Source organism: Vipera ursinii (assembly GCF_947247035.1).
Source record: "Vipera ursinii genome assembly, chromosome: 4".
NCBI lineage: Eukaryota > Metazoa > Chordata > Lepidosauria > Squamata > Viperidae > Vipera > Vipera ursinii.
The window spans coordinates 12,047,105-12,064,967 of NC_139514.1; the positions used below are offsets into that span (position 1 = coordinate 12,047,105).

General features: G+C 41.9%; 1 protein-coding gene across 1 annotated transcript in view; it reads left to right on the forward strand.

Moving 5' to 3' along the window:
* DEUP1 (deuterosome assembly protein 1) overlaps positions 1-17,863 on the forward strand; it is a gene marked incomplete at both ends in the record, with an annotated part of 55,243 nt that overhangs the window by 19,949 nt on the left and 17,431 nt on the right. Inside the window, 6 exons of the mRNA XM_083362594.1 lie at positions 1,542-1,655; positions 4,639-4,893; positions 8,076-8,221; positions 9,490-9,595; positions 14,213-14,386; positions 17,660-17,859. Coding sequence (XP_083218720.1) covers positions 1,542-1,655; positions 4,639-4,893; positions 8,076-8,221; positions 9,490-9,595; positions 14,213-14,386; positions 17,660-17,859 — 995 coding nt within the window. The remainder of the gene's footprint in view (positions 1-1,541; positions 1,656-4,638; positions 4,894-8,075; positions 8,222-9,489; positions 9,596-14,212; positions 14,387-17,659; positions 17,860-17,863) is intronic.

A 17,863-nucleotide genomic window follows, 5' to 3' on the forward strand; every position in this document is an offset into this window, starting at 1 on the left:
GATTGGAAGATGTGGAGAGACCTGACCTATCGAATTGCCAAAAAATCAGAGATGACTGAATGGACAATATCATCATCATCTTCATTCCCCCTGCCCGTCATTATCCCTGCTGGATGTGGATAGGCTAGTTTCTGGAATGGTGTTCGAAATCCCAAAACCAATGTGTTGTGGGAATTCATCCCTGTAGATGCCTTTCGAACTCCATTTGTAAAGATACTGACTGGTATGACAACCACCCGTGGCTCTCTGTGTTATTGTCTCAACACACTAATCCTGGTGGTTTCCCCTAAGGGCAAATCTGGAGGTCTAGAATTAAGAACTTTTTCCTGAGGCTACTAGCGTGACCGGTCTTCTTTGTGAAGTTTAGATTTGTATCTCCTTCACTAGGATGTTGGATTTACGAAGGTGTCCTTGTGTGAGAAGAACTGTGGATGCTCATATGTAATGATTGATGGATAGGTATAGTCCAATACACACCCTATAGGGCAGGGGTCTTCAAACGTGGCCCTTTTATGACTTGTGGACTTCAGCTTCCAGAATTCCTCAGCCAGCGTGTCTGGCTGAGGAATTCTGGGAGTTGAAGTCCACAAGTCATAAAAGGGCCACGTTTGAAGGCCCCTGCTATATAGGATGATAAAATTGTTTGCAGAACCTTATTCGGTAAGGATGCCAAGGCTATAAAACAGACAAAAGAATAGGTGAATAACAAATGGCCCAAATCTCACACTGCATATGAATAAACACAAGTGAAAATACATTATCATGTCCAGTTGGGACAGCGCATCCTCAACTTTCCATCCAACAGAGCTATTCCTGGAGGCAAATAGATTATTAAGATGAAACCTGGCAGGGATATGACGAAACCATCAAAGGCCTGCTGGGACAGGTTAGCAAGCCTCCTTCAAGAACAAAATTACTCATGCCACCCCTGACTCTTAATGTCAGCATGGATAATTCCAATGAAAAGGCCAGTTGTAGACCCGAAGTGAGCCCCATCTCACCTATTATCATTTGGGGATTGATCGCCTATCTTAGCCTAATGCTCTGAATAGCTTTCCAAGCCCGGGGGGGCGGGGGCATAAGTCTGATATGACAATATTTTTGAATACACGCAAGAGTGCATTCATAGCGGCACCACAACAGAACTCTGCTCCTCTGTGGGGTCCAAGAAATGAATCACAGCTAGAGGAGTTGCCGCCCGACTTCATTGCTTCAGGCTGATGTATGTGAACAAGGACAAGTGCTTTGTTATTTGAAGGGCTGGTGGAGGAGGAAGCATGGATCTGTGTGAGAATGCATCTTTGCATGCCGAGCTTTTTGAACACTTAAGTGCTAAGTGTTATTAATGGCAAATAATGCACCTGGCAAGGACCATCTAGAATGGTAACAATAATGTATTGTACAAGAACTTTTTAAGCGCAAAGGCCCTTTATGCTGAAGGCTGCACCCATTATTCATATTTAAGAAATATAAAGAGAATGTAGATACATTCAATAATTTGATTTTTGTGTGTGTTTGTGTGTGCTACTTTTCTCTTTCAGGAATTTAGAGCAAAATCAAGAGAGTGGGATAAGCAGGAAACACTGTATCAAAATCATTTGGTGTCTTTAGATACTCAGCGAAAATTATTGTCTGAGAAATGCAGTCTGTTCCAGGTAACATTCTTTGCTTCTTCTCTAAGAGGAATTGGAATTAAATGAACCAGTGGCCAAAGTATTTGACTTTCAACTTCAGGATCTGGCCTTCTAAAGAGCAGTCAGGGTTGATCTCCTCTAGGACTGACCGGTTTGATCGCCTTGCAGTCCAAGGGACTCGCAGGAGTCTTCTCCAGCACCATAGTTCAAAGGCCTCAATTCTTTGGCGCGCAGCCTTTCTTATGATCCAACTTTAGGAAGACCATAGCCTTGACTATACGCACTTTTGTTGAGAGGGTGATGTCTCTGCTTTTTAGTGTGCTGTCTAGATTTGCCATGTCTTTCCTCCCCAGGATCAAGCGTCTTTTAATTTCTTGGCTGTAGTCCCCATCTGCAGTGATGTTGGAGCCCAGGAAAATAAAATCTGTCACTACCTCCATTTCTTCCCCATCTATTTGCCAGGAATTGAGAGGGCTGGGTGCCATGATCTTGGTTTTCTTAATATTAAGTTTCAACCCAAGTTTTGCACTCTCCTTCTTCACCCGCAACAAGAGGCTCTTTAGTTCTTCTTCACTTTCTGCCATAGCTGAATGATGGTGTTCTGACTAGGAGGCATGGTGATTGGTTCTCTCATCTTAGCGGCTACGACCGGTCTCCTTTCAACACTGCGCCGCGTAGCATGGAAAACACCCGTCAGGCAGAGCCCTGCAACAGGAATTAGAAGGATCTCATTTCTCTAGGTTGTGCGGATCTGCCTCTCCTCATATACCAAATCTGGGCCCTTCTCAAACAAAAAGACGATGAGATGAGGAAAGGTTTGGAAAGCACCAGGGCAGAAAGATCCCTGAAGGGAAAGAGGCAGACCTTACCACGATTGGGGAACTCGCTTAAGTCCTGCAAAATGGAAGTGGTGAAGCCAACTAGCTGCTGGCAACCTTTCTTCTCCAAATAAGGAAAGTAGCAACTAAATCCCAGACCTTCTCTGTCTTCTTCTCCACATCATACAGTGAAGATTTTGCTCTCCTTTCCTCTGCCTTGTTGGAAACCGAGAGAGACAGAAGGTGGGAGGTGAGAAATGTAATATAGAAAAGGCAAAGGCTGGATTAAAAATGGCTGCAGTGGCGGCTTATTGGTGCCCAGAGGGAAAAAGGTATATCCTTGCCTCCCAAGTCTTACTCTAATGGTTACCCATTGCTGGTTCACCTAACTTAGCTTGCAAGATGTTAGATGGCAAAGCCCAAGGCGAGGTAATCCTCGTCTTACAACATTTGTTTACCGATCGTTCAAAGTTACAGCAGCACTGAAAAAGTGACTTATTTTCCACGCTAACAAGCGTTGCACCATCCCCATGGTCCCATGATCAAAATACAATTGCCTGCCGCTGGCTCATATTTAGGGCGCCTGCAGTGCCCCAGGGTCATGTGATCATCTTTTGTGACCTTCTGACAAGCAAAAACTACTGCAGTGATTCACATAACAACTGTGGCAGGAAAGGTCATAAAATTGGGGGGAGGGAAATCACTTAACAACACTTAACGACAAATTTTGGGCTCAACTGTGGTTGTGAGTCAAGGACTACCTGTATAACAGATATTATATTCCTTGTAGTTCTCTTTGGGTAGTATTGAAATAAAGGAGGAAATCCTGCCATTCTACCATACAGCTAAATGGTGACTTAAGCCTGTCTCATTCATAGATCTGTTTATGCAAACAACAAAGGAAATCCTTTCTGTCAAGGCACAACTTTTATTAGTTAGCTAGAGTTTCTGCTTGTGCCTTAGACAGCCGTGTAGATTGATTGAAATAAATACAACATGCTGTACTTAAATACAAGGGGGATATGACTGTTCTGTCTCAAGCAAAGGGGGCTACTATTGCTTGATACAGGCAGATAAACTCGGAAAGGGTTTCATGCAGATTACTTTAATTCATCAGGCATTCTCTAAACATTAACTCACAGTTACTGGAGAGATTCTTCTGAAGCACATTTTATAATCTGGACCCAACACATAGGTGAAAAGAGGTAGTATTTCCTATATTGAAAGAGCAAACAGCTCCCGTGGCTGGAATTCATAAAAACCCCGCTGGCCTGCAGGTAGCCAATCAGAAGTCCCTCCCAATGGCCAATCCGATATACAGATGTGACCGAGTAACTTAAACCACATTACCCAAAAGGCTATCCTTTAAGGGGACAGTTCTTAATTCCTAAAATAGCTGTTTACTCTGACCAGCACAATGACCCTGAGGAAAGAAAGAAGCTACAAGACAAGGACACATTCCTACAATATAGGATTGCAGTAGCACTTAGACTTATATACCGCTTCACAATGCTTTACAGCCCTCTCTAAGCGGTTTACAGAGTCAGCACATTGCCCCCAACAATCTGGGTCTTCCTCATTTTACCGACCACAGAAGGATGGAAGGCCGAGTCAACCTTGAGCAGTGAGAATCAAGTGACCGAACTGCAGGCAGCCGCGGGCAGCAGAAGTAGCCTGCAGTACTGCATTCTAACCACTGCGCCATCAGGGCTCTGCACCGTTTGCACAGTATTGGGGAAACTTAAGCTTCCCCTTAACTCAAGTCCCAGCTACTTCTTCCTTTTGGAGAGTGATTCTAGTTGTAAGTATGACTGGGGAGAAATAATTAGACAAAGCATCACACTGTGCATTAAATCTGCATTTCTTTCTCACTCAGTGGAGAATTAGTTGTTGATGCATTGATCATAACTGCAGTTTTTTTTCCCCATGTGGCCTTACTTCAGGAGACCATTGGGCTTACATGGAAAACTTTGCTCTGTTAGAAGTTTGGGCTAGTCCAAGACTGAGAAAAGATTGGCACTACAAGGGCATTTCTTATAAATCTCTTGCTGAAATTTGTTCTAAATAAATAGACTTACAGTTCTCAAGGGCCAGCATTCTGTAGCGGTATAAATTTACGCATAGAAGAGAAATACTTCCCAAAGCAATGAATTTCATGCAACTGTTTTCTTGATATTTTTTTTAAGAAACAAGCTCAAAATTGTAAAATCCAAATACACTGTCAAAAGCTGAAGCAAAATGATGGGGATACTTCCAGCCAGTACAGAAATGAGCAGCTTGGTGTCCAGAATGGTGCTTTTACCGAGCCCGCTGATAGGAACAAATTCTTTATGGAAAAACTTGAATCAACTGTGAGTGAAATAGCGGTGAGCAGAAACAAACTACAGGAGGAAAACTTAAAGCTCCAACAGGAAGTCAAAATGTACCAAAGGAAATGCCAGGTAAAGACTAGGCTATTGGCTAGTGGTGGTTTCTAAACGGTTCCTTTGTAATGTTTTATGCAAATGATTCTGGGTGCTCCAACCAATCCAGAAAGAGTTGTGAGCACATGAATGCTGATAGGACATATAACTGGTCACAGCTATGTACTATGGATGTAACCAGCTTTGCCCAAAGAAAAGGAATTTAGAATCTCTTGGTGGCGAACCTCTGGCACGCGTGCCAGAGGCGGCACTCGGAGCCCTCTCTGTGGGTACACGCGCTGCTGCTGCCAGCAGCTTACACATGTCCATTAGGCCGCCGCCACCACCCGGAGTGGCAGCCCCACCCAGCACAAAGGAGACGAAGTGGCCGGCTAGGAAGCCCAAGTAGAGGTGGTAGAGCACGCCCACGCCCAGCAAGACAAAGGCCACCTCGAGCAGGGAAAGCCGGATCCCCATCAGCGCCATGGCCCCCCAGTCCCAGCTAGGATTGTGTGCCTCCCCCATCTATGCTGGGCCTCCGGCCCACTGCCCCACCAGCCAGAGACCCCCTGGATCTCCCCCAACCCTGCCCGGCCCCCCCAGGCATCCCCCCCATGAGCAACATCGAGGTGGCTATGCCCACCCCAGCCATGTCCACCCTGTCTGCCGTGACAACTGCAGCCATGCCCACCTAGTGGGCCACACCCCCATGCCCCCCCCGAGGGCACCACAATGCTTATGCAGCCCTGGCACTTTGCGATAAATAAGTGGGTTTGGGGTTGTGGTTTGGGCACTCGGTTTCTAAAAGTTTCGCCATCATTGGCATAGGTAGATCGATAGAAGTTGTCAGTAACCAAGCTTAGAATGAATGAATGAATGAATGAATGAATGAATGAATGAATGAATGAATGAATGAATGTCACTTCTTGTATTCAACAGTTTTCCCCTTCCCAAAGTCTTACCTATGAAATAAGGAAGATTTGGGAAAACAATATCCAGAATTCAAAAGAAGAATCTGTGAGGAGGTGGGATCAGGAAGCTGATCTATTTAAATCCTGCAGATTGCTCCTTAGGAGCCAGGAGGGTTTATAATGCAAAGTAAAAAAAAACAAATAACCCCCCCAAACCCTCTCATATATATTTTCCTGTGATGGAAAATAGAAGAGTTACAGCTGTCAGCATGTAATGAATGCCTCTAGTTATTGCCAAGTTATGTTGTGGGGTTTTCCACCCCCCCAAACCAACATTTTGTCCCTCATTACTGTTGCATTATCTCTTGACTTAAGCAGTCTTCTTTTCTCTCTGTCCTGCAACCCAAATAAAACCTCCATCAAGGATCACTGAGCTTGAACTTACAAGAACAGTGCCTGGGTTTTGCCCATTTCGATCCATGAGAAGCAGGAGTTGTGCAAAATATTGTAGTTGTAGTCAGCCATTCAGTCAGGTCTGACCCTCAGCTACTTTAGGGATCAGCACTCTCCATGCCCATGCTGCCACTTGGCAACAAGGAAAGTCAAAATGTCTGCCAAAAATAGCCGTAGCTTGCTTGACTGCTTTTCCAGTAAATGTCTACCAGGGACATAAACCTGGACATTATCATTTCACTTTATTGTTTCCTACTGGAAGTGGGGAGAGATTGCTTTTTTTCCGAATCAATAGAGGCAAAGCTGCTAACAGCAACGACTGCTGCAACAGTTTATTCCAGCCTCAAGGGATGAAGCTTCTCTTCCTAATAAGCCAATTAAGGCAACTTTTCCAATATTCTCTTAATGTTTCGAAAGATCTCTTTCTTTCCACAAATCTACCATTCAAGAATTCTCTGGAAAACAGAATGGAATGGAAAGCAGAATGGAATGGAATGGAAAGCAGATGTTCCCTTTCTCAGATTTTTAAGAAAGTTCTACATTTTAATCAGAGGCTGCTTAGAAGGATATTAGGTCCATGCTTTTCCTGGGACCTCACTTTGCAACTTCACCCTCAGGGTTTGTTTGTTTTTCCTCCAAATGACCAACACTTTCTATCCCAGAACAGAGGCAAGAACTGAGGTATCTCTTTATGTACATGACAAAAAGCATTTACTCATTAGAATGCAAATCTCTCTGTAGCTGGCAAGCAACCTGAAGTATTGTGATTTATCTGGCGTGAGGGGCTGCATTCACAAACTAACCAGACAAAGACTTTCTACTCAACTTTTAATCCAGAGAAAATTCAGGAATTGACCTTTTTTCAATCTCATAGTTCAGAAAGACAGACTAACAAAACCAGGACATCTCGCTTTTATCTGATTTTTTTTAATGAGTTTTTGATATTAGGAGAGATAAATAAGAGAGACCGAGATAGAAAGAGAAAGAATTTGTACATAAAGCTGTTGTAAGTTTACAGTGTCAGATTAATAATGTGTAGGAATAGCTAATTGAATGGGAGTTCCCAAATCTGTGGTTTCCCTCTTTTAAGGCCTCTCCCAACTACAAGTTAAAATGCCACCACACATACTGGGGTCAGTTAAAAAACAACTGTCTCCAGCATGAAATTGATAATCCCTATTGTCAATTACGTTCTTACATTCTCTGTTACTAGTCATTGCCACTCACCAGAAAATCTTGCAGATTATATCTGAGGGAGGGGGAAAGAAAGATCTCTGCCCAAGCATTCTCCACACCCGCTTCAAATCTCAGCTCCTAAGATATCTTTGGGGAAGCCATGTTATTAAACTGGTACAAAACATATGTGCAGTCTGTTGTGTGAGGCGATGTGTGATTGAGTTATTGAATGTAATGTCATTCTGAAGTGCTTTTCAGGCTATCCGGTCCCATAAATTGTTTCAGATTACAACTGATACTTGTGCATAGCAGCCCCTTCATCTTAATTAACCATATTGTTGTAATCAGGACATGAGTTTTTAATGCGTACAGTCCTACTAACCTGAACCTGTGTGAACTTTCTTAGAAGTAAGAATCTCAAAAGGCCCCATTTTACTTCTGAATGCAAAAAAGCTTGCTTTATTTCTAAGCGATCCTCCTACAGAGAGAACCTGGCAACTCCAAATTGTACAGGGATAATAAAAAAAAGGGGGAAGTCTGCTTTCCAAATGAAAAGAGTCTTTGGTTCCCTGGAATATCAGCATTAAAGGCCAGGCAAAAGAGCTCTGAACGTTACGGAGTCGTGAAGTGGCAAGTTATCAGCGAGCAAATGAACTGAGTGCGGTGTTTGGATTTATTTAGAACACTGAAGCCAGGCTCATAGAAGTGAGGAACGAACTGCAGTCTCGTGAAGACCTCTTAAATATGGTGGGACTGGAATGCCAGCAGTTGCGAAAGGAAGTGGCCAAAATCGACGAGTATAAAAACAAAGAAGAAAACCAAGCGAAGTACGTATTGAAACAGTACGTCTAAACTTCAAAAGCTGGATACAGGGCAGTAGAGGCGTGATCCTCTTGTAGGCCAACTGGGAAGTAGGTCTCAGTAGCTTTGATGGCACTTACTTTTAAGTAAGGATGCAGAGCTTTCTACTTGCGATCAAGATACATTTAAAGTGCAGAATACAAATAAAAGCAAATTGCATTTTTTTTTCCTCCAGAGTCGGTTAGAATGGCTTATGCAATCCATTTTCCCTTAAACTCTCGGAAGATGTACAGATGTCCCAATATGTCACACCTTCACGTTTGATGTTTTACATCAAAGGTCCCCAGGCTGGTCCATGAACCAATGGGAATTGGGCTGCGAAAGCTGCGGATAAGCACAGAAAGCTTTATTTGCGCCTGTGCAAGATTAGATTTCCACCACTGTCATCCTGGAAGGAGGAGAGAATTTCTCTATTTTTATAGTGTGTGTATCCTGTCTTCTGATTTTAGTTACTCTGACCACTGGAAAGGCAGTGTGTAACTGGTTTCATTCTTATTAGGCATCATCAGTGATACATCGCCGGATTCTATGAAACTGTTAAGACAATTACTCCCCTAGCTATAAAGATTGTATAGAGCAGGGGTCGTCAACCTGAAAAAGGAAAAGAGCCACTGGGAACCGGTTCCATCACACATAAAAAAAAGTGGGAGCCGCGGACGCGCGCAGTTGCCATTTTTTATGTGTGATGGAACCGGTTCCCGGTTGCGCGACGGCGACGGCCCGTTTGCAGAGCTACTGCCTTCGGCAGCCTGCAAACGTGCCGCGACAGCTTTCCCAAAGAGCGGCGCCGCTGCCCGTTCGCGTGGAGGTCCACGTGCACCTCTCCGTGGTATAGAGATTTATAATATAATGTGTTCCATACACTAAAAATACCGCAGGAGAATTCGTAAAAAATGTTTATATTGTACAGTATAATTGATACTGGTTTTTAGCAATCATTTTTGTAAGGTCAGCTCTTTGTATTATTTTATATTTACAAAAGTGTAATTTTATTGTAAGTATAGTCCTGTGAATAGCTCTTGAGAGGAAAATTGATATATCACATTTATCGTAGGAGGAGGAAAAAAACCTCTGACTTTCCCAGAAACTGGAAATAATAAGTTATTCCAGAAGGACATTTCTTATATTTTCTCTGACTTTATTAAATATGTTTGCTCTTGAGGGAATGCTTTGGGTGGGGAGCTTGAAATTTGTATTTATATTTATATATATATATATATATATATATTAATAGGCTTCAGTCAGCTTATGCACAGTGCATCAAGGATCTAGAAATAAAGAAAACTCAGATACTCGTTCTGGAAAAGCAGCAAGGCAATCTACAAAAAGAGCTAAATGAGGTATTTATTTTTTGAAGAAATATTTCAAAATGTGTCATATTATTTGGGATAATGTAGTTAGGACCAAATAACTGCCTCAAACTGAGAAGTATTCCAGTTGGAGATTGTTGGAATGAACATGGTAGCCACATCTGGTGGTTTCCTTGATATTTCCTTGATACTGACTTTCAATTAAGAGGTCTCATTAGTCTTGCAACCTCCAATTAAAAGTCAGTATCAAGAAAGATCAACCAAGCGCTTCCTGCAGAAGTGACTTTTGAAATGGGGATTGAAGGAAACAAAAGAGAGGAAGCAGGAAACTTGAGAGAAGGGGTTGATGGAGCAACAAGAGTAAAGTTCAACAGGAGAGGTGGACCGGAATGTAAGAGCAGAAATAATAAGTTGGCTGTTGGGTGGAGCGAAGCTATAAAGGTTCAGGAAGTAGATATAGAAGGCAAGCGGCTGTCTGTGGAGATTTTCAGTCATCCAGCTCATGGTTATCCCAAACATGCTTTTTTCACAAGGCAACTGGACATCTTGTTTTTCTTTGAAGATGTTTCACTTCTCATCCAAGAAGCTTCTTCAGCTCTGCCTGAATGGTGGGGAATGGAAGGATTTATACTCCTTGCAGACGGCTGGTCATTTGCCTTCTTTTAGAGCAGACATGTCAAACTCAAGGCCCGGGGGCTGGATCCGGCCCGCGAAGTGGTTTTATGCGGCCCGCGAAGCCATCCTGGAAACAGATGGCCTCAGTGACTCTCTAAAGGAATGCAAATGACCAGCCATCTGCAAAGAGTATAAATCCTTCCATTTCCTTCCATCCAGTTAGAGCTGAAGGAGAGTCAGGTCCCCAAATACTTACTGATTTCCTTCCATATATATATATATATACTCTGGTGCTCTTGTTTTGGGGCCTGCCAGTCTATTAGGTGGGAGGGGGAATAATTGCTTTTGTTTGGGGTAACTTTTCTTTCTACTTTTCCTCTCCCGCCTCGATCCACTAGAGAAAGGAATGTGTCTCCTTTATCAGGGAGACGGTTACAGAGAAACCAAACTGGAGAAGACCTTTAGATGCGCGCCAACTGTGCCAGTTACCCGCACATCGTGACACATGTGGATTGGCTGGATTTCGAACGGACATTACGACTCTGGTGGGAGGAGGGATATTGCTGGTTTAACTAAACCGTTTAAGTGGGATTTTCCCCAGATTTCGCCTTGACTTCCCTACTGTCACTGGCCCCTAATAAAAGTTTCCTTTTGAGACAATGGCTGCTTCAAGAGTTCCGCTTTCTTGGGGGGCTTAGCTGAGGTGGGGCCTTACAAGAAGCTTCTTGGATGAGAAGCGAAACGTCTTCAAAGAAAAAGAAGTCCAGTTGCCTCGTGGAAAAGCATCTTTGGGACAAGGCAAGAGGGACGCAGTGGCTCAGTGGGTTAGGACGCTGAGCTTGTCGATCAGAAGGTCGGCAGTTTGGTGAGTCGAATCCCGAGTGCCGCGTAACAGAGTGAGCGCCTGTTACTCATCCCAGCTTCTGCCAACCTAGCAGTTTCAAAGCACGTAAAAATGCAAGTAGAAAAATAGGGACCACTACAGTGGGAACAGCGCTCCGTGCGCCTTTGGCGTCTAGTCATGCCGGCCACATGACCACGGAGATGTCCTCGGACAAGCGCTGGCTCTTCCGCTTTGAAATGGAGATGAGCACTGGCCCCTAGAGTTGGAAACAACTAGCACGCATGTGTGGGGGAACCTTTACCTTTACCTTTAAGAGTTATAAAATTGTTTGCCACTTTTCTATGGTTTGTTGTCATAAAAGAACTAAAATGTATCATGGGGATAGCTCGCCCCACCCTCTCCTTGCTCCCCATTTAATCAAGGATGTGAAATCTATGGAGCTTTTGAATGTTGATGAGATACACTCTCTCCATTATTCAATATTAGCTATGCTGCCTAAGGCTACTGGGGGCAGCCCCCATCTTCAGTAAACCAGACTATGAGCTTCAGTCTGGTAAGCATCTTGTGTCCTGGTTTTGGCACGTAGAAAAGAGGTAATAACCCATGGAGGGGGAAAAATAATATTAACAAAAATATAATAGAGACATTTGCATCTTTCTTTATTAGAACATTTGGATCATTGCCAAATAACAGAACTGAACAGAACAGAACAGAATAGAATAGGATCATGGAATAGAATAGACTGAACTGGACTGGACTGGAAAAGAATAGAATAGAATAGAATAGAATAGAATAGAATAGAATAGAATAGAATAGAATAGAATAGAATAGAATAGAATAATAGAATAGAATAGAATAGAATAGAAACATAGAATAGAATAGAATAGAATAGAATAGAATAGAAACATAGAATAGAATAGAATAGAATAATAGAATAGAATAGAATAGAATAGAATAGAATAGAATAGAATAGAATAGAATAGAATAGAATAGAATGAACATGGAATGGAACAGAACAGAACAGAACAACAGAATAGAATAGGATGGGATGGGATGGGATGGGATGGAATAAAATGGAATGGAATGGAATGGAAAGGGATGGGATGGGATAGAATAGAATAGAATAGAATAGAATAGAATAGAATAGAATAGAATAGAATAGAATAGAATAGAATAGAATAGAATAGAATAGAATAGAATATTTGGCCAAGTGTAAATAGACACACAAAGAATTTGTGTCCAGTATAGAAGCACTCAGTGTACCTGCAAAGCAACAGACATTAATAGTAATAACAATAATACCAATCAAATGGGAAAAATAAAGAATAAAGAATAAAATAATAAAAATGATAAATAATAATACTATAGCAACCCTTTATGGGTTAATATACACAGACTTTAAACAGAAGTGGGAGAATTAGGAGTTCAGCAGAGTGATGGCAGGAGGGGGAAAAACTGTCCGTGTCTTCTTGTCTCTTCTAGTCTTCTCTTCTAGACTCCTCTACTTTCCCCAAAGAGTCTCTTCTAGTAGAGTGGTGTATTTCTCTTAGATTTGTTCTTCATAAGTCATTTACGGGGTAAGGTAGTCACTGGAAATCACCTCCCTGTGGGTCAGGGCACTGCTGTGGATTTGGCCATCTGTGATACAAGCGGTCCTCGACTTACGACTGTAATTGATCCCAACATTTTCATTGCTGAGCAAGACACTTGTGAACTGAATTTTGCTCCATTTCATGTCCTTTTTTTGCCAAAGTTGTTGAGTGAACCACTGCAGTTGTTAAGTTAGTGACACAGTTGATAAGTGAATATGGGTTCCCCATTGACTTTATTTATGAGAGGGTGACAAAAGGCGATCACATGACCCACCAGGACACTGCAACTGTCACAAATACATGCCAGTTGCCAAGCACCTGGATTTTGGTCATGTGACCGTAGGGATGCTGCAACAGCTGTAAGTGTGAAAAACAGTCATAAGTCACTTTTTTCAATGCCTTTGTAACTTTGAACAGTCACTAAATGAAGGCTTGTAAGTCAAGGACTAGCTGTAATGGAAAGGGCTAAACAATGAAATGGTGCAACTACCTGGGAAGAAACCTTTTGGGCATCAGGGACCAGAGAGAGGTTTTTCCGTGGACCGGAGGGTGCGAGGTTTAGTGTGCTGCCTGCATTCCCACGGATGGGGCTTTGCTTGTTTGTGCAGACCAGTTGCTGGGATATCATGGCCCAGGGGCAGGGGGAGGGAAAGGGAATGGTTCCTCAGAAGTGGCAGCCAAGCGAATATGTGTGTGCAGTTTCATTTGCACACTGCCGCATGCCGCTTCTGCTGCCCAGTTCCAAATGGGTCACGCCCGGCACTGGGCCATAGCCCAGGGGTTGGGGACCCCTGTGTAATATATTGGCCTTATATGTTAAATCACTTGCTTTGTGTCTAACTATTTGCTTAATGGCTGACCTACTTTTGTATGTTATGTAACGGTTGTTGGGCTGAGCTAGACTTGCTGTCTCCAGTCTGTTAAGTAGGTTTTGGGCGGGAAACAGCTACTTTATATCTATTGGTCGCCACCTAGAGGCCAACCGTATAAATAGCTGCGTAGCAGCTATTAGCTTGCTTCTGTTATGTTCTGACTCTGAATAAACTTGTTGCTGTTTGAACACCTCATCTCGCTCAATGCCTGCAAGAACCGAATATTTAACACCCTGCTTTATAACAACCAATACTGGCATTCCATATTCCTGTGGGAACGCAGCATGTGACTTGCAACTGCAAATCCATTTGCTCTGTGGGTAGTTGTACTAAAGTAAAGGAGCTAATCACGCACAGTGCTGAGAACCCCCCCCCCTCCATTGCTGCTCTTATTCTAATTATTTCTTCTAATAAAATACCTTTATGTTGGAACCCTGAATCTATTGGTGGCAAGGGATAATTCCATCCAAATCGTGTTTTATACTCAATATCTGTTCACCCGTGGGGTAGACATTTGGGAGCAACCTAGGAAAACCCATAAAAACGCTCAAAATAGCCACAAAGCTGGCGGTTCTGAATCAAGCCATTTTAAATTCCTCCATGCTATCACTGCGTGGTTGATGTTTTTGAATAGACAGCTCCAAAAGTCGCTAGTGAGTGAAAAACGATACCATATGAAAAGCTAACTCTCAATTGTTACTTTTCGGGGCTCCGTTTGCTGCAGATAAGGGACCGAATTTCCCAGGAAGAGCAATCCCATCGCTCTGAGGTGGAGAGACTGAGGATGGAAAACTCTGGCTTGACAGAGGAGCTTCATCAGAAGGAAATTACTATAGCAACTATCGTGAAAAATGCTGCTGTGCTGGAGAAGCAAGAGAAAATATTAGCAAAACAACAGGTATGCAGCACAAATAGAACATGGCTGAGGTCATTTGGTCATTGCAGAGATGAACACCTATTGACATCTGAAAAGTTGTTACTCGGCATCCTTAAAGCCAAAACATGTGATCTTCTGATGTCAAGAACAAAAACGTACAGGCTGATAAAAAGCTGGACTTTATATTATTCCAGAATAAAAGCTTTAATGTTTATTATTTGTCTAGAGCAGGGGTGTCAAACTGCTGGCCCGCGGGCCGGACACGTCACGACAAAACTGCGCCCACCGCATTACCGGCAATGGGGAAAAAGCTCCGATACGTCGCGCGACATCACGTGACGTTGCGAGTTTGACATGTCTGGTCTAGAGTCCTTGCTTTGTTTTGTAGATTTTGGTGTTTATTATATTATTTTAGTCCAAGTGTTTTTAGCTGCTTTTATGTTTTTCTAGTTTTGTATGCCACCCACAGTCCATTGGAGTTGGGCCGCTAGTAGATTTAAATAAATAAATAAATAAATAAATAAATAAATAAATAAATAATAATAATAATAATAATAATAATAATAATAATAATAGCAGCAGCAGCAATAGGCGCTATTTAAGCTATAAATTATGGCTTATGCAGAACCAGTAGTAGAAAAACAAAGACTGCCAGCAAGGATTGCCCCAGAAGACCTAGCACTTACAATGAACTATGGGAATAAGGCATTTGCAAGTATGAAAATAACATCTGTTGAACAGTTCAGTCAGCTAGCCTACAGTAGAGCAGTGGTGACTACAGAAGGCCTGGGTATCAAAATTCAAAAACCAAAAGCAAAATCATATTCAATCCTAAAGTAAAAGATCAGACTAGAGGCCAAGATTTAAAAAAAAATGAGATCAAATGCAAGTAATTTAAAGAGAAAAAAGCAAAAATCGAATAACTGTAAGGATCAAGACAAGCCTAATTAAAAAAAACACCAGGAAACAAAATAAAGAAACTTTCAAAAATCATAAAGCAACAAATCACAGCAGTGTCTGGGAAAATTGAACACTATAAGCCGCAAATCATCAAAATTGAAGCAAACTCAGCTATTTCAATCAGACCAGAAGCAATTCTGCCCAAAGAGTATATGGGAGTAGAAATTCTGCAAACGGAAAGCCAAACAAAAAGGAAACAATTCTGTTTGGGAGATGTATGGGAAGCTCAAAAGTCCTATAATAAAAATGCAGGATGTATAAAAGAATTTGAAGATGAATTTAATAAAAAAAAATCAAATGGAAGAACTAATAATAATTATCCTGACTGCAAACAATAGCATGACAAAGGAGCAACAATCTTACGTTGAAAGATCTGCAAGAAAAAAAAACCCTTTGCTTTTATGGTGGGGCCAAAAAATAGAGAATGTAATAGAAAATGAAGAAACTAAAGTCTCTAGGGCTTTAGAATTCAAACCGACAGAAACCTGCCACATAACAGACTTAACAATTGTCTATAAGAATGACAAAAAAAAGGCTGCATAGTGGACTTGGCAATATTTGGAGACAGTAGAGTAGAAGAGAGTAGAATAGAATAGAGCTGGAAGGGACCTTGGAGGTCTTCTAGTCCAGCCCCCTGCTCAAGCAGGAGAACCTATACCATTTCAGACAAGTGACTGTCTAATTTCTTCTTTAAAACCTCCAGTGATGGAGCGCCCACGATTTCTGGTGGCAAGCTGTTCCACTGGTTAATTGTCCTCACTGTCAGGAAGTTTCTCCTTAATTTCAGGTTGCTTCTCTCTTTGGTCAGTTTCCAACCATTGTTTCTTGTCTTGCCCTCTGGTGCTTTGGAGAATAGTTTGACGCCCTCTTCTTTGTGGCAGGCCTTCAAATACTGGAATATTGCTATCATGTCATCCCTCTTTCTTCTTTCCTTTAGACTAGTCAAATATAAACTCCTGCAAATAGAAGTAGAATGACTGTGGTAAAATATGGGGTGCAAATCCCAGAGGATCTGGGCACACTAAACGAACACCATTGGCATTGAGAAAATCACCATCAGTCAATACCTTTAACACCATCAAACATCTGCCTCTCTCCAGGTCCTCGGGAAAGACTTGATAGGTGGATTAATATGCCACATCCAACCTAAACATCTGGCTGTGCAATCAACCATAATAATAGCTCTTCCGCTGTTTTTGCTTTCGCTGCTTTCTCATTTTTTCCATCGTTTTCCAAACATTCAGCTGGTTTGTTGGTTTGTTTTATATCCTGCCTTTATCATTTTTAGAAATAATTCAAGACAGCCGACGTTATACTTGTTCCATTTCTGCAAGAGAGGAATAGCTTTGAGCATCAAGTTTTTTCTTGGGTTTATTTCCAATAATGGGGAATAAGAGTAGGTTTGTGGGGTTCTGAACAGTAATTTATTGATAAAAATACAGCCTGAGCATAAGAAGATGTAGATAGCTTAGTGTAGAGGTGGGACCATCTGGCCCAGATGTTCCATCACATTATCCACACATGCATGCATTTTTTAATGCTGGGACAGAGAAACCTATGCATAATCCAGCCAAAATGAAGCCTTTTAAAGTCTCACCAATTTTGAACTGAGAGAGAAAATGTTGTTTTGGTCTCTACAGTTGAAATCGGCAAAATCTAACTTTGTTTTTTTTCAAGTCCTCGCTTTGTCTCTGAAAATATTCTGTTGGTCCTTCTTTTCCATCAGTACCATGGCAGGATTTTGTCTTCTTTTGTTTTGTTTTTTTCACTAGAATTACTGTATGGCAGGACTTTGCTTAAAGGACTTTTCCCCCCTCTCCTTTAAGACTACTATATTGCTTTTTTTATATTTATTTCATCATTTATTAACATTGGCTCTATAGAAATTTTGAAAGTACCATTCTGCGTTTGCCTCTGGTGAATGCATAACTTGAGGTAGCATTTTAATGAAAATATTTACAGCTCTCGCAGCCTTTGAGGTCTTTTTGTGCTGCTTTAAGGCCTGGAAGGCAAGTGATTCAAATATGTGGAGTGCTTTTTAAAAAACACGAATACAGCCTTGAATCCAAGGTTCATTGAGGCCGTGTAATATGTTGTTTTTGTGTTCTATAAGCTATTATCTTTTTTTTACCCATTTGTCTTGCTTGCCGCTTCTAGAGGCAATTCTATTGCTATTATTATTTACAATAAATGCTGTATGATTACAAGATACACACACACACACACACACACACACACAATGTTACCTTGTGCCTGTTCCTGCATCAATTCAATTATACCAGAGTTATAAACAAGCGTGTGTGATGTTTTTTTCCCCCTACCTTCCTCCCACAGACAATGGATTTATCAAAGAACGAGCACAAAACCTGTTGGGATCCTGCTGATATGCTGGAGTGTGAGAATGGAAGGTTACACAAAGAACTCCTGAAATTGCCGAGAGACACAAACACGCCTTCCTTGGTGAATGCCATTGCATACTTTGGAACAAATCACGCCAAGCCGGCCTCTCTTAAAACGCAGGCAAAGGAAGAGAAGTAG